The sequence below is a fragment of the Odocoileus virginianus genome, chromosome 9 (assembly GCF_023699985.2).
Source record: "Odocoileus virginianus isolate 20LAN1187 ecotype Illinois chromosome 9, Ovbor_1.2, whole genome shotgun sequence".
Taxonomy (NCBI): domain Eukaryota; kingdom Metazoa; phylum Chordata; class Mammalia; order Artiodactyla; family Cervidae; genus Odocoileus; species Odocoileus virginianus.
Window position 1 is genome coordinate 59,529,998 of NC_069682.1, and position 20,074 is coordinate 59,550,071.

Consider the following 20,074-nt stretch of genomic DNA (forward strand, 5'->3'; position numbering starts at 1 on the left):
TTTGAAACCACCAAATTTGGGCTTTAATGATTATTATACTTTTCTACTTCACTAATCTGTGGAAAATTCTGAAAGAGATGGGAATACCAGACCACCTGACGTGTCTCTTGAGAAACCTGTATGCAGGTCAGGAAGCAACAGTTAGAACTGGACATGGAACAACAGACTGGTTCCAAATAGGAAAAGGAGTACATCAAGGCTGTATATTGTCACCCTGCTTATTTAACTTAAATGCAGAGTACATCATGAGAAACGCTGGGTTGGATGAAGCACAAGCTGGAATCAAGACTGCCGGGAGAAATATCAATAACCTGAGATATGCAGATAACACCACTCTTGTGGCAGAAAGCAAAGAAGAACTAAACAGCCTCTTATGAAAGTGAAAGAGGAGACTGGAAAGTTGGCTTAAAGCTCAACATTCAGAAAACAAAGATCATGGCATCTGGTCCCATCACTTCATGGCAAATAAATGGGCAAACAGTGGAAACAGAGGCTGACTTTCTTTGTTTGACTGCAAATCACTGCAGATGGTGATTGCAGCTGTGAAATTAAAAGATGCTTACTCCTTGGAAGAAAAGTTATGACCAACCTAGACAGCATATTGAAAAGCAGAGACATTACTTTGCCAACAAAGGTCCATCTAGTCGAGGCTATAGTTTTTCCAGTAGTCATGTATGGATGTGAGAGTTGGACTATAAAGAAAGCTGAGTGCCAAAGAATTGATGCTTTTGAACTGTGGTGTTGGAGAAGACTCTTGAGAGTCCCTTGGACTGCAAGGAGATCCAACTAGTCCATCCTAAAGGAGATCAGTCCTGGGTGTTCATTGGAAGGACTGATGCTGAAGCTTAAACACCAATACTTTGGCCACCTGATGCAAAGAGCTGACTCATTTGAAAAGACCCTTATGCTGGGAAAGATTGAGGACGGGAGGAGAAGGGGACAACAGAGGGTGAAATGGTTGGATGGCATCACCAACTCAATGGACATGAGTTTGGGTAAACTCCGGGAGTTGGTGATGGACAGGGAGGCCTGGCGTGCTGCGGTTCATGGGGTCACAAAGAGTTGGACATGACTGAGCGACTGAACTGAACTGAACTTCACTAATCTCTAAACTTCACAATACACAATTCTTTCTTCAAACTTTTATGGGGATAATTGCTTTATCTTTCTCTAATGATACCCAGATCACTGATTTTAGATTTTCTTCCTTCCTAACGTGGTCAACCCTCCAACAACATGGGGGTTAGTGGTACTGGCTCCCATGCAGTAAAAAATCTGAGTATAACTTTATAGTTGGCCCTCCATACCCATGGTTCTCCAGCCTCAAATTTAACCAACCTCAGATTGTGCAGTACTGCAGTATATATTTATTAGGAAAAAAAAATCTGCATATAAGTGAACCTACCTATGCAGTTCAAACCTATGTTGTTCAAGGGTCAATGCATATTCATTTAAAGCAATAAATTTTCCTCTGAGTATGGCTTTAGCTGTATCATACAAATTTTGATATGTTATTTTATCACCTTCAGTTTAAAATACTCGAAGTTCCACTGAGATTGTTTTTTTTGAGACTAAAGTGTATAGTGTTTAATTTACAATTAAAGTTTTCTTTTTATATTTTTGTAATATATTTACTTTTATAGTCATAGAAAATACTATGTATTTCAATTTTGGTAAGTGTTCCACACACCATTGAAAAGAATATGCATATTAACATTTTTTGGTGTGATATTTTATGGATGACATCTAGGTTGTTTGTTAAGCATTTGTTCAAATTGGCTATGTCCTTATTGATTTTCTGGTCTGTTTGTTATATCAGTGACTAAGACATTTATGTTAAAATCTCCCTCTATGACTGTGGATTTGTCTATGTTTTCTTTTAGTCATGTCACTCTTATAGATTTTGAAGCTATGTAGTTAGATGAATTTAAGTGTAGAATTACTATATCATCTGGGTGTTGATCTATTATTAAAAATAATTCTCTTTGCCTCTAACAAAGTTTTTTGTCTTAAAATGTTCTACCAGCTTCCACTCTGGGCAGTTTGTCTTGCCCTCTGAGCGTTAGTTTCCTCAGCTATAAAACACATATAGTGACCTACTTCACATGGTTCTTGGACAATTAACTGGTAGTATTCACAAAGTACTCAGCATAGTGCCTAGCACACAGTAAACCTCAATATGTTAGCTACCTGAGATCAACTTTTTACCTCCTTTTGAAAATAGGGGCCTCAGCTTTGCCTTTCCAAGTTCTAAAAGAATTAAACTTTTACAACTATCTACTAATGGATTCTTTTTTGCATTTATCTTTGTCTGTAAGAGGTAGCAACCTGATATTTATATTACCAATGGCCTACTTTTGCAATGTTTTGATGCTTCACATAGTTTAGAATGGCACTAAATAGAACAGAACAAACTGTTCTCAAAAAGTCTATCAACATTGGGGCTTGTTTCCTTAACGAACTAACAAGTACATAGTAGTTAGTTTAACTGCATATTCCAACTCCCCTCCCCAGTTCTCACCTAAAGCCAACAAGGTCATTTCTTATTTCACTGAGAAAAGAGAAGCAATTACATGAGAACCACCTTATTTTCCCACTACCCAGTTGATCAATTTCCTCTATCTATAATTATACTCTCTACTTTTCTTGCATTAACAATGGAGGAAGTTCCATTCTTCCTATCTAAAACCAAATCCTCCACCTGTCAACTGGATCCCATTCCTTCCGACCGCCCCAAAGACATTGCTCATTTGATCTTGTTTCTTACATTCTCAACTTCTTATCCACAGAATTCTTCCCATCAGCATTCAAATATGCAGATCTTCATATTTTAAAAATCTTCACAAGACATCTCTATCCAGCTACCATACCATTTCTCTGCCCTGCTTTAGAGTGAAACTCCTCAAAAAGGTTGTCTCTACTCTGTCTTTCCATATCTTTCACTCAATGTATGTCATTAAGCTGCTTGTCCCTATACACCACTGAAATTACTACTGCTAAAGATCTCAATTTTGGCAAATTAATCATCAATTTTTAGTCTAAATTTTCTCAACTTTGAAATAGCATTTGACATCATTTTTGTTGTTGTTTAGTAGCTAAGTCATGTCCAACTCTTTCCGACTCCATGGACTGTAGCCCAGTAGGCTCCTCTGTCCATGGGATTTTGCAGGAAAGAACACTGGAGTGGTTTGCCATTTCCTTCTCCAGGGAATCATTCCCAACCCAAGGATCAAACCCACATCTCCTGCTTGGCAGGCAGATTCTATACCACTGAGCTACCTAGTAAGTTCTGACAGTTTTTACTCTTTCCTTAAAGCATTTAGCTTCCGTGAACTACATTATCTTGATTTTTCACCCTTTCAGCTCTATTTGCTAGTATCTCTTTCCCTTCCCAACCTTGATGTACTGGACAGTTCCAGGTCCTCAAATTCCTCTTTATGTAAATTCACTCTCTAGGTATCTCAGTTATCTATTTCTGTGTAACAAATTATCCAAAAACTTAATAGCTTAAAACAGTATACATTTATTATCTCACACAGTGCCTGAGAGTCAGGAATCCGGGAATGGCTTAACTGGGTGGTTCTGGCACAGAGTCTCTCGTGAGATTGCAGCCAAAATGTCAGCTAAGGCTGAGGTATCTAAAAGAGCTTAAATATCTGCTCCCAAGCTTACTCATTTGGGTGTTGACAACAAGATTCATTTCCTCAACACAAAGGCTTCCTTAAGGTTGGTAATGACATGGCTTCCCCCAGAAAAAGCCTACAATGGAAGCTGTTAACTGGGTAGCTCTTGGGGAGATCATACCCCAAGACCAAAGGCCACTGCTACCTCCCTGAAACCCTGGATTGAGACCCTCACCTCCAGGTTGGCTACTCTACCTGAGACTCCACATACTCTGACTGGGCTTACTACAAGGCCAATGTGAAGGCTGGCTTGGCAGATGACTTTGGAAAGAAGTTTAATTCCTTGCAGGTTCCCAGTTTGAGGCTAAAGAAAAAGATGCAAATACTGTGCTGAGTTCTGTCTCTCTCAAAGGCCAGGATTAAGGAATAGGAGACAGCTGGAGAAGATGAAGAACACAGTTCAATTTTATCAGTAACCATTAAGAATTTGAATGAAGTCTTCCCAGAAACCAAATTAGACAAGAAGTATCCCAATTTGTCTTATACAGGAGGAAGCTCAAGCCCTCGTCTTACAAACTCTGTTTTTAATAAACAAACAAACAAACAAAAAATTAAATAAAACAATTATATTAAAAGATAGATAAAGAGGAGGGGTAAAGGAGGAGAGAAATAGGTGAGGGAGATTAAGAAGCACAAACTTTCAGTTGAAAAATAAATGAGTCACAGGTCTGAAATGTATAGCATGGGGAACATGATTAGTAATCATGTAATGTGGTATTGGAGAAGACTCCCGAGAGTACCTTGGAGATCAAACCAGTCAATTCTAAAGGAAATTAGTCCTGAATATTTATTGGAAGGACTGATGCTGAAGCTGAAGCTCCTATACTTTGACCACCTGATGTGAAGAACTAACTCACTGGAAAAGACCCTTGTGCTGGGAAAGATCAAAGGCAGGAGGAGAAGGGGACGACAGAGGATGAGATGGTTGGATGGCATCACTGACTCAATGGGACATAAGCTTGAGCAAGCTCCGGGAGTTGGTGATGGACTGGGAAGCCTGGCGTGCTGCAGTCCATGGGGTCGCAAAGAGTCAGACATGACTAGGTGACTGAACTGAACTGAATATCCTTGTATGTTGACAAATGACAACTAGACTTATGGTGAGCACTTAAAAATGTATACAAATATGGAGCCACTATGTTATATACTAGGAACTAACACAGTGTTGCAGGTAAAATATACTTCAAAAAGAAACAAAAAAGATCAGAGTAGGAGGGAAAACTAGATAAAGATAGTCAAAAGGTACAAATTTTCAGTTATAAGATAAGTAAGTTCTTTCTAAGGATGTAATGTACAATAAATAAGTAGCACTTCTGTAGTTATAAATGAAAGTTGTTAAGACAGTAAATCCTAAGAGTTTGCATCACAAGGGAAAAAAATTTCTATTTCATTAATGTTGTATCTGTAGTCATCATTTCATGATGTATAAAAGTTAAATCATTATGCTGTATAAAACTTACACAATGTTGTATGTCAATTACATCTCAATAAAAGTGGAAAAGAAAAGATACAGAGATAGATAGGGAGATATAGAGATAGAAGGAAAATCCAAACTCCTAACCATGTCTACAAAAAGTCCTGTATCATCAGGCCCCTAATTTCTTATAACTTATCTCTATTATTCTCCTTTGCTCATATTGCCTTAGCAACACTGACCATCTTTCTGCAACTCACAAATGCCAAACTCTTTCCCAAATCAGGGCCATCATATGCCTTGCTTGGTTCATTTATATCTCTTATTCAAATTTCACTTCCTCAAGTGCCTTCCCTGAACACACTAATATAGTCATATATATGACCACCATTCTTTATCCTTTTACTCAGCTTTATTTTTCTATATATACTTACCATTTAAGGGAAATCACATTTTAAAAAATTTAGCTTTATGGAGGTATAATTGGTATAAAAAAGATATACAACTTGACATGTTCTGACCTATGTATACACCCATGAAAGCATTACCACAATCAAGATGGTGAACATATCTACCATTCCCAAATGTTCACCTATTTTACTGTTCATCCCAAAGAACCAACTATATTTCTGTGACTTTCCATACTTTCTGCTTCATTTGTTTCCACTCAGATCGTTATTATTCCTTTTATTCTGCTTGCTTTTGAGTTATCTTCTTTTTCTAGTTTCTTAAGGTAGAAACTGAGGTCAATGATTTGAGACCTTTCTTCTTTTTCAATATAGGCATTTTACATAATAAATTGCCCACATATTTTGATAGGCTGTGTTTTCATTTTCATGCACTCAAAATATTAATTTCTCTTCTGATTTCTTCTTTGATCGTGGTTTATTAAGGAATACATTACTTAGCTTGCAAATACTTGGGGATTTTCCAGGTATCTTTCTGGTATTAATTTTTCACTTGATTCCATTGTGGTCAGAGAATATATTTGTATGTTGTTTTTAGATTTAGAGCCTGTTTTATTACTCAGAATATGATCTATCTTGCAAATACACACTTGAAGGGATTATGTGTTTTGCTGTTACTGGATGGAATGTCCAGTAAATGTCAATGAGGTCAAAATGGTTGGTGTATTGTTCAAGTTTTCTATATCCTTGTTGACTGTCTGCTTGTTCTATCAATCATTTACAGAGCAATACTGAAATCTCAGACTATAATTGGAGACCTGTCTATTTCTCCTTGCATTTCCACCCATCTTCATGGACTTTGAAACTCTATTAGGTGCATAAGCATCAGGACTGTTATATCTTCTTGATAAACTGACCCCTTCAGCATGATATTATCTTCTTTATCCTTGGCAATATTCTTTGCTCTTTTTACTAACTTACTGTCTGTTTCTCTCAGAAATATGAGTATAATAATGCCAAGGACTGTGTCTTATTTTATACCCCTAGCATCTAGCAGGGTAACTGGCATTTGGTATGTACTTAATAACTCTTTGTTAAAGGAAAGAGAGAAGGGAAGAAGGTTGGAATACATATGCAGATACAGAGCAAGGCACTAGGAATAAGTGATCAAAAGGTGCCAGAACACATTCTAAGCAACACATACCATAATGGGTAAAACAAGTACAGAGGCAGTTTCAAGAGTATGATATAAGTCATGAAAAGGATAAGCACAAGATGCTTTGAAAGATACAGGAGAAACATCTAACTTAGTCTAAGGTGATGAGGGATGGCTTCCTGGAGGAGGCAAAACCTAAGCTAATATCTGAACAGCATGGTCAACCACAAAAATAGAGAAGAATGGCCCTCTATAAAAAGACAACAGCATGAGCAAAGACATAGGTAAGAGAGAATATGGTACTAGAGCATAATAAAACCATGTCAGAACTCTGTCAGGGGTTCCTATTCTGTCTACAAAACACACTGCCCAAAGCACACAGCACACTGAGCTCTCCTGGCTGCTAGGCTTTGCTTGTGTAAGCCCATACACTTCTGTTCCCAGTTTCTGAGTGGTGTGCTCATAAAGAGTCTCATAGACACTTCCCTGGTGGCTCAGATGGTAAAAGTGTCTGCCTACAATGTGGGAGACTGGGGTTCGATCCCTGGGTCGGGAAGATCCCCTGGAGAAGGAAATGGCAACCCACTACAATATTCTTGCCTGGGAAATCCCATGGACAGAGGAGTCTGGTAGGCTACAGTCCATGGGGTCGCAAAGAGTCGGACACAACTGAACGGCTTCACTTTCACTTTCAAAGAGTCTCAAATTTTTCCTAACCTGTTTCTGCTAGCAGTTCTTGTTACTGAGGTTCAATTAGACAGTAATACAAAGATAATGAAGTATGAATACAAAACAGTTGTTATCTCCATGAGAACCAAGTTGAATGCTTTAAAAAGACTAGACAGGAGAACCAAAAAACTGTTCTCCAAGTAGGTATGAGGGAGATAGTTGTAAAAACTAAGGACTAAATTGCCAAATTAGAAGATGTCTAAATGATCAAGCCAATAAAAAAGGGTGGGGGCTTTCCTGGCGGCTCAGTGGTAAGGAATTTGCATGCCAATGCAGGGGACATGGGTTCAATCCCCGGTCCTAGAAGACCCACATGCCGAAGAGCAACTAAGCCTGTGAGCCACAAGTATTGGCCCTGTGCTCTAGAGCCCAGGAGCCACAACTACTGAGCCCACATGCTATAACAACTGAAGCCCTTGGGCCTACAGCCCATGCTCCACAGCAAAAGAAGCCATCACAATGAAAAGCCCGAGAGCTACAACCAAGAGTAGCCCCTGCTCGCCAAGACAGAAAGCCCACGCAACAATGAAGACCCAGCAGATGCAAACATAAAATTTTTTTTAAAAAGGGGCGGGGGGAGAAGTGGCAAGACATGTGGTTGATGGAGTGAGTAGGGCCCTAGGGCCCATAGGACTTTGCATGCACCCTAAGGTGCTTAGATTTTATCCTGAAATTAGTGCCAAGCAAGACAGTGACGAAATCAGATTCACATTTCAGGAAGATGGCTCTGACTACAGAATAAAACAAAAAGGAGCAAGACTGAATGCAGAAGGACTTGTCAGGAAGCTGTTCTAGTAACCCAAATAAGAGATGATGGTGACCTAAGAGTGATTTTACTATTCTTAAGAACTAACTTCATGGGTTAAATGGCTTTGGTGGGCTTTCTAAGAAACCAACACTGCTGACACAGTTTTCATGGGAAAGCAAGTTCCAAAGAACAAATTACATGCCAATCAGCATATAACCTATTCATGAACTACAAACTGTTTGCAACTTATCTGCCAACAAAAATGGCACCTTCCACAGAAGTCTCATCTGCTTCCCCAAATTATAATCTAAATATGGATCATTTCCACTGCAATTGTGAAACCCTCTTCTTAAGCAGAAGACATCTAAAAAGGAGCTGTTTCTAAATATGATTTTCAAAAATAGATCTTTTTAAATGTTTGTACAAAATAGAGGTTAGGTTTGGCATCTGTGACTATAAACTACTCTTAGTACCCAGAAAAGAAAGCAAAAACACTTACTTCATGAAATACTGCTCCAGAATAAGGAGACACTCCCAAGTCCAACAGTGAGAGGCCTTCAACCACTGAAAAGTAAGACAAGTTCACTCTTACTTTAGAGACATATGCAGACTGGCCATAAACCAAAGTGCTAGATACTCCCAAGAACAAGAAGGGCTTCCCAATTTGTCTAACCCCCTTTTACCTCATTCCCAGCAAGTGATTTTAAGTCTTGATTTCAGATGATGGTGAACCTTCTTCCCTACTTAGCAACTCTTTTCATTGTGGGGCAACACTCATTATGAAAAAATTTTATATTAAACCTTAACATTCTTTCAATCTTCTTCTAACTTCCACCCATGCTAAAAAGGGTTTTGTCTGCAAATTCCCTGGTAGTCTGGTGGTATGGACTTGGCACTTTCCTGCCAGAGGCCCAGGTTCAATCCCTGGGCAGAAAACTAAGATTCTGCAAACCCCTGCCAAATAAATATATAATAACAAGTGTTTCACTTCTACATATTCTGTTCCATTGCAAAAAACAGCAAAATAACAAATTAGAAGCTGTGAGAAATATTTCCACAGAATAGGAAAATGGGCAGTCACTCTCACATGCTGACTGTTTGAGTGACATGTGTTATTAACTTTTCTACAAGCAACATGTATTTTTAAGTGTGTGCCTCCTGATCCAGAAACAATTGTTCTTAGGGTAGTTTATCTGGGGAAATAACTGGACAATTGCCCAAAGAAATATGTTCCTTATCATGCTCAGAGTACTAAAATATTAAAAATAAGCCCAAGTTTCAATAATGGATATTTATGTAAATGAATTAGGAAGTATATACATATATGAATGGGTGGATAGAGAAAAGCACTTTATAGTTAGAAATCACACTTTGCTATTAATAATTGAATAAATAAATAGGTAAAAGAGAAAACTCTTCCTTATAGAGAATTTAAGTGTCAAATGTAGAAGAAAGATGAAAATAGATAATCACCATTTGGCAGATCCCACAGTAATATCAAGAAAGGCAAGTATCAATAATGGATACTAAAAATTAGTGGGTGAAAATATGACTGGAAACAGTATTTGCAAGGAGAAAAATAAAAACTTATGTGGGCAAACCTGGCATTCACTGTCTTTCTCAAGTGACCTACCTTAATATCACCAGTAATATGCTGACCAGTTAACATTATCAAGTTCCTCCTGACATGATTTATCATGATGGAGATAAAAAAACTTCTGTGGTGTTTATGCCAAAAATGTGGTTCTTACCAAAAAAACCATAACTTCAATCTCATCATGAGAAAACATGAAGAAAACCTAAACTGAGAGACAAAATAACTGGCCAACTCATTGGAAAAGACTCTGATGCTGGGAAAGATTGAAGGCAGGAGGAGAAGGGGATGACAGAGGACAAGATGATTGGGTGGCATCACTGACTCAATGGACATGAGTTTGAGCAAGCTCCGGGTGATGGTGAAGGACAGGGAAGCCTGGCCTGCTACAGTCCATGGGGTCGCAAAGAGTTAGACACAACTGAGTGACTGAACAACAACATGAAGGAGGAAGCATCCCAGATAGGGGGACTAAGGATAGACAACAATTAAATGCAATATGGGATCATGATGGGATCTTGGACCAGAGAAAGGACATTGTGGAACAACTGGTAAAAATCCTGTAGGTTAGTTAATGGTATTATATCACTGTTAATTTTCTGGTTTAGGTCCTTGTACTACAATTATGTAGGATAGTAGCAGGAGAAGAAGCTGGGTAAAGGGTGGTAGTGGTGATTCAGTCGCTATGTCTGATTGTTGTTATCCCATAGAGAGTAGCTTGCCAGGCTCCTCAGTCCATGGGATTTTCCAGGCAAGAATAATGGAGTGCATTGCCATTCCCTTCTCCAGGGGATCTTCCTGAACCAGGGATCGAATCTGGGTCTCCTGCATTGCAGGTGGATTCCTTACCATCTGAGTCACCAGGGAAGCTATGGGATAATATTAAAACTCTAGCATTTAAAGTTTGAGAACATGAAAGGGGACTTCTGTGGTGCTGTTCTGTTTGTTGATCTAGGCGCTGGCTACATGGATGTAGACAGTTTGTAACAAATTCCTGGAGTTCTAAGTTTATTATACTTTAGAAAGAAAGTTCTTTAGAAAATCTTCAAACTCTGGCCCTAACCTCACCCTCATCCCATTACTCCCCTACTTCGGATACGTTCACTTCCTTCAACATTTCTTGATCCTGTTTATCTTCTACTTGGAATTTTCCTTTCTCTAATCTCCCTTTCCAAACTCTGCATCCTTCAAGAGTTAGCTCAAATTCCATAGCCTTAAGAAATTGGAAAAGGAGGGGACGCTTTCTTCAAGATCAAAACTCCAAGGAAGGAACTGGATGTACACAGGAAGTACACTTTCCACAAATGATTATAATTATCTATTTCTCCCATTAGCCTGTAGATCCTTTGGCCCAAATTCTGTCCCTTTAGTATAAAACAATGTTTGACGAAGAACTGCAAGGCCTAAGAAGACACAGTTGGAAAAACTTCCCTACAAGTCCCAGACGGAGAATAGGCTTCTAAGTACTCACACTCTTCCCTCCCTTAGGCAAGATTGGCCCCCGCACTGGGGCTCCCCTCACACACCACCCCACACCCCAGGGAACATCATGTGCGAATCTCCCGCCAAATCCTACTCCAGCCAGGATGCACTTCCCTCATCCTGACCCTTCCTCAGATCACGCCTCTCAGCTCGAAACCCGTGTGGGACACACCCCCTCAGATCTCCACCCCGCAGGCGACCGGCCTGTAGGGCCCCAACCTCACCACTGCCCCACGCTCCCTTCTCCCAACAGCCCCGCTCTCCCGCCTTCTCTAAGTATGCCTTGAGTGGGTCAGTTCCCTCAGAATCTTGAGCTTGCGACCAATGCCCCCGCCTTCCATTCACAGAGGCCAGGAGCGCACAGGCGGGACCTGACCGCCTACTCAAGCCGGTGGCCTCACCTCTCTTCCAGGAGCTCAGTGGGGACACCACCTCCACCCGCTCCGAGATGAACTCGGCCAGACTGGAGCGGAACAAGGCCGCCCGCACGGTCACGGCCACCACCAGCACCAGGGCCAAGGGAGCCGCCATGATAGCTGGGGCGGGCGCGCAGGCTGGGAGGGAAAGGCGAGTCGGAAGAGCCTGGACCTGCGCACCGCCCCCTGTAGTTCCGCGGTCCGGCGCACCTCGCTACTATCGCCGGGGCGGCCGGACTGGGGACTACCACTCCCAGGAAGCCATGCGGCGAAATGGGGGCGGGACGACGGCAAGCAGGGCGTCTCAAGCTCGTCTCAAAGGGTTGGGCGACGTCTCAGACGCTAGCAGGTGAACCGTAAAGCGCCCAGGGAACGAAATGCTCCTGGAAGAAGACAAGTGAAGGCAATTGTCCTCCTAAGATTGTGAACGAGATTTAAAAGACGTTTGTTTCACTCATGTCTATGTTTTTAATGCTTAAATTTTTCTTTTTTATGTTTTTCAGTAAGTTCAGTCGCTCAGTCGTGTCGGACTCTTTGCGACTCCATGGACTCCAGAAAGCCAAGCCTCCCTGACCATCCCCAACTCCAGGAGTTTACTCAAAGTCATGTCCATTGAGTCGGTGATGCCATCCAACCATCTCATCCTCTGTCGTCCCCTTCTCCTCCTGCCTTCAGTCTTTCCCAGCATTAGGATCTTTTCCAATGAGTCAGTTCTTCACATCAGGTGGCCAAAGTATTGGAGTTAAACTTCAGCATCAGTCCTTCCAATGACTATTCAGGACTGGTTTCCTTTAGAATGGACTGGTTGGATCTCCTTGCAGTCCAAGGAACCCTCAAGAGTCTTCTCTAGCACCACAGTTCAAAAGCATCAATTCTTTGGCTTTCTTTATAGTCCAACTCTCACATCCACATATGACTGCTGGAAAAACCATAGCTTTGACTAGATGGACCTTTGTTGGCAAAGTAATGTCTCTGCTTTTTAATATGCTATCTAGGTTGGTCATAGCATTTCTTCTAAGAAGCAAGCGTCTTAATTTCATGGCTGCAGTCACCACCTGTAGTGATTCTAGAGCCCCCCAAAATAAAGTCAGTCACTGTTTCCATTGTTTCCCTGTTTATTTGCCATGAAGTGATGGGACCAGGTGCCATGATCTTAGTTTTCTGAATGTTAAGTTTTAAGCCAATTTTTTCACTCTCTTTCACTTTCATCAAGAGGCTCTTTAGTTCTTTACTTTCTGCCATAAGGGTGGTATCATCTCATATCTGAGGTTATTGATATTTCTCCCAGCAATCTTGATTCCAGCTTGTGCTTCATCCAGCCTGGCATCTTGCATGATGAACTCTGCATAAGAAGTTAAACAAGCAGGGTGACAATATACAGCCTTGACATACTCCTTTCCTGATTTGGAACCAGTCTGTTGTTCCATGTCCAATTCTAGCTGTTGCTTCTCAACCTGCATACAGATTTCTCAGGAGGCAGGTAAGGTGGTCTGGTATTCCCATCTCTTGAAGAATTTTCCACAGTTTTATGTTTTTAAAGAGTATTAAGTGTGTGTTCATTGATTTATTCTACAGTTTGTTGTTGTTCAGTCCCTAAATTCCCTCCAGCTCTGTTACCCCATGGACTGAAGCATGCCTGTCTTTCGTTTTCTCTGGGAGTTTACTCCAACTCATGTCCATGGGGTCAATGATGCCATCCTGACATCTCCTCCTGCCCTCAGTCTTTCCCAGCATCAGGGTCTTTTCCAGTGAGTCCGCTGTTCACATCAGGTGGCCAAAGTATTGGAGCTTAAGCTTCAACATCAGTCCTTCCAATGAATATTCAGGGTTGATTTCCTTTAGGATGGACTAGTTTGATCTCCTTGCAGTCCAAGGGACTCTCAAGAGTCTTCTCCAGCACCACAGTTCGAAGTCATTAATTCTTCAGTACTCAACCTTTTTTATTGTCCAGATGTCTCATCCTTACATGACTACTGGAAAAACCATAGCTTTGACTACACGAAACCTTAGATGTTAAAGTGAAGTCTCTGCTTTTTAATACACTAAGTTTTTCTTTCAAGGAGCAAGTGTCTTTTAATTTGATGACTACATTCACCATCCACAGTGATTTTGGATCCCAAGAAAACAAAATCTATTGTTATTTCGCCTTTTCCCACATCTATTTGCCATGAAATGATGGGTCCAGATGCCATGATCTTAGTTTTCTGAATGCTGAGTTTAAGCCAGCTTTTTCACTCTCCTCTTTCACCAGCATCAAGAGGCTCTTTAGTTCTTCTTCACTTTCTGCCATTAGAGTGGTGTCATTCTGCATACCTGAGGTTGTTGATATCTCTCCCAGCAATTTTGATTCCAGCTTGTGATTCATCCAGCTCAGCATTTCCTATGATGTATTCTGAATATAAGTTAGAGAAGCAGGGTGGTGATATACAGCCTTGACATATATGCTTTCTCAACAGCCAATCTGTTGTTCCATGTCCAGTTCTGATTGTTGTTTCTTTACCTGCATAAAGGTTTATCAGGAGACAATTAAGGTGATCTGGTATTCCCATCCCTTTAAGAATTTTCCACGTGCATGCTAATTTTCCACGTGCTTCAGTCATGTCCGACTCTTCACGGACATGTCCATTGGACATATGGACTGTCCATTCTCCAATGGACATATGGACTGTCCATTCTCCAGCCAGAAATATTGTCAGAATTCTCCAGACAGGCATACTAGAGTGGATTGCCATTTCCTCCTCCAGAGGATCTTCCTGACCCAAGGATCGGACCCAGATCTGTTATGTTTCCTGCATTGGCATGCAGGTTTTTTTTATCACCAACACCACCTCGGAAGTTTGTAATCCACAGTCAAAGGCTTTAGTGTAGTCAAAGAAGCAGGAGTAGATGTTTTTCTGGAATTCTCTTGCTTTCCTGTGATCTAACAGATGTTGGCAATTTGATCTCTCATTCCTCTGCCTTTTCTAAATCCATCTTGTACATCTGGAAGTTCTCAGTTCACATAGTGCTGAAGCCTAGCTTGAAGTATTTTGATCACTACCTTGCTAGTATGTGAAATGAGCATAATTGTATGATAGTTTGAACATTCTTTGGCATTGCCTTTCTTTGGAATTGGAATGAAAACAACTTTTCCAGTCCTTTTCCAGTGGCCACTGCTGAGTTTTCCAAATTTGCTGAAATATTGAGTGCAGTACTTTAACAGCATCATATTTTAGGATTTTTAAATAGCTTAGCTATATGACCCATCAATTCAACCCCTAGCTATATGTCCAAGAGAAATGAAATGTATGTCCACAAAGAAACTTGTGCACAAATATTCACAGTTTATTCATAGCTATTACATATAATAGCCCCAAAGTGGAAATAATCCAATTATCAACCCTGAATATTTTGTTTTCCTATGGATAGAAAAACAAGATGCACTATATCTACACAATGGACTATAATTGAGAAAATGATGATAATAATAATGAAGTACTGATGCATGCTACAATATGAATGAAACTTAAAAACATTATGCTAGGGACTTCCCTCATGGTCCAGTGGCTAAGACTTCGTGCTCCCAAAGCAGGGTGCCCGGTCAGGGAACTAGAACCGACAAGCCGAAACCAAAGATCCCCCATGCTGCAACGAACCTGAGTGCCCCAACTAAGTGCAGCCAGATACATAAACTAATATAAAAAACAAGCAAACAAAAACCAAAATATTATGCTAAGTGAAACAAGCCAGTCACAAAAGATCAGATATTTATGTGAATCTCTCTGTAGAGGCAGTGACTGCAGCCATGAAACTAAAAGATGATTGCTCCTTGGAAGGAAAGCTGTGACAAACCTAGACACCCCTATTAAAAAGCAGAAACATCACATTGCCAACAAAGGTCCGTATTGTCAAAGTTATGGTCTTTCTAGTAGTCATGTATGGGTGTGAGAGCTGAATCATAAAGAAAGCTGAGCACAGAAGAATTGATACTTTTGAGCTGAAGTGCTGGAGAAGACTCTTGAGAGTCCCTTGGACTGTAAGGAGATCAAACTAGTCAATCCTAGAGAAAATCAACCCTGAATATTCATCAGAACTGATGCTGAAGCTCCAAAACTTTGGCCACCTGATGAGAAGAGCCAGCTCTGGATAAGACCCTGACACTGGGAAAAACTGAAAGCAATAGGAGAAGGAGGCAGCAGAGAATGAGATGGTTATATAGCATCACTGACTCAGTGGACATGAACCTGAGCAGACTCTGCGGGATAGTGAAGGACAGAGAAGCCTGGCGTGCTACAGTCCATAGGATTGCAGAGTCAGACACAGCTTAGGGACTGAACAACAACCCTGTAGAGGCAAATCTATAGAGATGAAAAGTACTTGCCTAGGGCTGGGGTGGTTGGAAGGGTGAGGAATGGGAAATGACTGCTTATGGTACAGGATTTCTTTCTTTTTATTGTTTATTTATTTAGATGTGCCTGGTCTTAGTTGTGGCATGCAAGATCCTTAATTGCAGCATGCAAACTCCTAGTTGCAGCATATGGGATCTAGTTCCCTAACCAGTAAATCAAACCCAGGACCTCTGTGTTGGGAGCACAGAGTCTTAGCCACTGAACCACCAGGGAAGCCCCAGGATTTCTTTTTAGAGTGATGAAATGTTCTAAAATTAGTCTGTGGGAATGGTGGTACAACTCTGAATGTACCAAAAACCACTGAACTAGGTACATTAATTGGGTGAATTTTATATCATGTGTATTATGTCTTGATATCTTAAACTGACTAAGCATCAAAATCACTTGAGAGATTTTAATGTAAATTTCTTATTTCTGCCCTAGAAACTGTGATTCACTAGGTCTGGGGTGGAAACCAGGGACCTGCAATATTAATCTCTCCAGATTATCCTGATCCTGGTGGTTCAGAAGCCATACATTAGAAAACATTACCCTGAAGGCATAGGTTTCCAGTACTTTATGTAAAAAAAAGATGAAAATAGTAACAATAGCAAGCATCTAGTGCTTTGGCTTCCCAGGTGATGCTAGTGGTGAAAAACTTACCTAGCGATGCAGGAGACATAAGAGTTGTGGGTTCAATCCCTGGGTCAGGAAGATCCTTTGGAGGAGGACATGGCAATCCGCTCCAGTATTCTTGCCTGGAAAATCTCATGGACAGAGGAGCCCAGCAGGCTACAGTCCATAGGGTCGAAAAGAGTCACGCATGATTGAAATGACTTAGCACAGCACATTTAGTGCTTATTATGTGCTAAGTATTATTTTAAGTGATTTGCATGTCATTTACAATATGTGCATGTGTGCTCAGTCGTGTTTGACTCTTTGCAACCCCTATGGACTGTAGCCAGCCAAGTTCCTCTGTCCAAGGGATTTTCCAGGCAAGAATACTAAAGTATTCCAGAAGGTTGCCATTCTCTTCTCCAGGGGATCTTCCCAACTCAGGGATCAAATTCATGTCTCCTGCTTGGCAGGTAGATTCTTTTTTCCACTGAGCCATGTGGTATCTAACACGTGGTATTTAAACAAATACATACACACACATACCCTACAGGTTCTGTAATTTCCCAATCACCACATGTGGATGAGGAAACTAAGACAAAAAGAGATTTCGTAGTTTGTTTGGGGTCACAGAGCTAATAAGTGGCAGAACCATGATTCAGATGTTGTGGTTAAGCTGCTATGCCTGAGAAAATGAGAGGAATTTGGGTTGAATTAGGTTGGTTTGTATTGTTGCTGTAGCTGAGAAGGAAGGGTAGAGAATTGAAAGGAAGGAAATAATAAAGGAACAAACAAGGTGATTTCTTTCCTGAGATCCTAGATGATGTGTAGGTTGCCTAGAGAAGAAGGAACTGAGGCTCTGAGTCATCAGCCTTAAGCTGTATACCTAGGTAGCTTTTTCTTTAACACTAATTAAATACTCACCATTGCCAGATCCTGCACTAGGCTATGGAATTACAATCTATCAGGTCCATATTTTTTTGTACTCCCAATAGCAAACTGACTCTGACCATCTTTAACCTAAAGGAAATTAACTAGGAGGCTGTGAGAGAGCTCAACAGGACCAAAGAGAAGCCTAGGGAACCAGACTTGGAATATCAGGACTCAAGTAGGCAGCAACACAGAGCCTGGGTAGCTGTCAAGACTACCAGGTACCACCACTGAAATGAGTGAACTTCAACCAGTTTTTAATGACCTTGCATTGTGCCATTCAAGATTCACAATTCTGGGACCTCCCCAGTAATAATCTGCCTTCTAATGCAGAAGACTCCTGGCTTGGAAACTAATATCCCACATGCCACAGCTACTGAGCCTGAGAGCCTCAATGAAGAGCCAATACAACAAAGACCCAGCGCAGCCAAAAAAAAAAGAAGGCCAAAGTTCTTGGACAGAGCGGGGAATTAACTGAGATCAGGTCCTGTACCTACATCTTGGCTGTGTGCAGGGCAGCAAGAGAAAAGAATCTGTGGGAATACAGATCATGACTTGATTATATGTGCCTTAGGACAGTACATCCTGAAGGCAATTCAGTGAAATCTTTTGGGTGAAGGTAAAAGGTGATTGCTGACAAAGGTACATATAATCAAATCTATGGTTTTTCCTGTAGTCATGTACAGATGTGAGAGTTGGACCATAAAGAAGGCTGAGCACTGAAGAATTGATGCTTTTGAACTGTGGTGCTGGAGAAGACTCTTGAGAGTCCCTTGGACAGCAAGGAGATCAAACCAGTCTATCCCAATGGAAAACTAACCCTGAATATTCATTGGAAGGACTGATGCTGAAACTAAAGCTCCAATACTTTGGCCACCTGATGCAAAGAGCTGATTCATTGGAAAAGACCCTGACACTGGGAAAGATTGAGGGCAGGAGGAGAAGGGGGCAACAGAGCATGAGATAGTTGGATGGCATCACTGACTCAATGGACATGAGTTTGAGCAAATTGTGGGAAATAGTGAAGGACAGGACATGCTGCAATCCATGGGGTCGCAAAGAGTCAGACATGACTCCTCCCTGTCCACTGCCACCTCCTGGAGTTTACTTAAACTCACGTCCATTGAGTTGGTGATGCCATCCAACCATCTCATCCTCTGTTGTCCCCTTGACTTCCTGCCTTCAATCTTTCCCAGCATTGGGGTCTTTTTCAATGAGTCAGTTCTTCACATCAGGTGGCCTAAGTATTGGAGTTTCAGCTTCAGCATCAGTCCTTCCAGTGAATATTCACGACTAATTTCCTTTAGGATGGACTGGTTGGGTGTCCTTGCTGTCCAAGGGACTCTCAAGAGTCTTCAACACCACAGTTCAAAAGCATCAATTCTTCGGCACTCAGCTTTCTTTATAGTCCAGCTCTCACATCCATATGTGATTACTGGAAAAACCATAGCTTTGACTAGGTGGACCTTTGTTGGCAAAGTAATGTCTCTGCTTTTTAATATGCTGTCCAGGTTGGTCATAACTTTTCTTCAACAACAACACAAAAGGTGATTGGATGCTGGATAGGGGGGAAAAGGAGCAAATATCCACCTATAAGAGTTTCCCCAGTGGCTCAGCAGTAAAGAATCCGCCTGCAATGCAGGAGACTTATAGATTTGGTTTGATCCCTGGGTCAGGAAGATCCCCTGGAGCAGGAAATGGCAATCCACTCCAGTATCCTTGCCTGGGAAGTCTCATGGGACAAAGAAGCCTGGCAGGCTTCAGTCCATGGGGTCACAGAGTCAGACATGACCGAGCAATTAAACAACAACAACAAATCCACTAATAATGCTGCTGAAAAACATAGGCTCTGTCCCTCCCATGCTGGTTTTTAGTCTAGCAGGAAGTCATAAAGAATAGGAGCATTAAGACAAATAAAATAATTAGAGGTTATAATTAGATTAATGAGGGCAACAGATCTGGATCGATGATGAAAAGCAGAGGACATACTATAGACTGAACTGGGTCATTAAGGAAAGCCTGTCTGAGGAGGTGATATTTAAGCTGAGACCTAAAGGATGAGAAGGAGTTCTTGCTATAAAGAGCTGGCAATGGTGAGTTGTGTGTATGGAGAAAAGGGGACTAAGGTCACAATGTGCTTGCAATGAGGGAGGCCAGTGTAGGAGTGAAATGACTAGAGGAACAGGTAAGAGTCAAATGGCCTTTGTAGGGATTTCCCTGGTGGTCCAGTGGCTAAGACTCCAGGCTCCCAATGCAGGGGGCCCAGGTTTGATCCCTGATCAGGGAACTAGATCCCATATGCCATAACTAAAAGTTCATATGCTGCTACTAAAGATCCTTCCTGCTGCAACTAAAAGAGTCTGTCCCTCATGTACAGTGAAGAGCCAAGGTCCTGCATGCCTCAACTAAGACCCGGCACAGCCAAATTTAAACATAAATAAAGATAAATATTTTAAAATTGGCCTTTGTAGAGTATAATGCTAAATTGGACTTTTCGTCTAAGAGCAATGGAAAGTCCACTAAAGAGTTTCAA

General features: G+C 41.1%; 1 protein-coding gene across 2 annotated transcripts in view; it reads right to left on the reverse strand.

Annotated features, from left to right (window-relative positions):
- PIGU (phosphatidylinositol glycan anchor biosynthesis class U) overlaps positions 1–11,789 on the reverse strand; it is a 92,283-nt gene extending 80,494 nt beyond the window's left edge. Inside the window, exons 1-2 of one of the 2 annotated variants that reach the window (XM_070472554.1) lie at positions 11,615–11,789; positions 8,637–8,701 (exon numbers count right to left, since the gene is read on the reverse strand). In XM_070472554.1, the coding sequence (XP_070328655.1) occupies positions 8,637–8,701; positions 11,615–11,744 (195 nt within the window). In that variant the 5' untranslated portion in view covers positions 11,745–11,789. The remainder of the gene's footprint in view (positions 1–8,636; positions 8,702–11,614) is intronic. The other variant, XM_020889147.2, reaches the window with a different exon arrangement.
- Between the last annotated feature and the right edge of the window lie 8,285 nt (positions 11,790–20,074).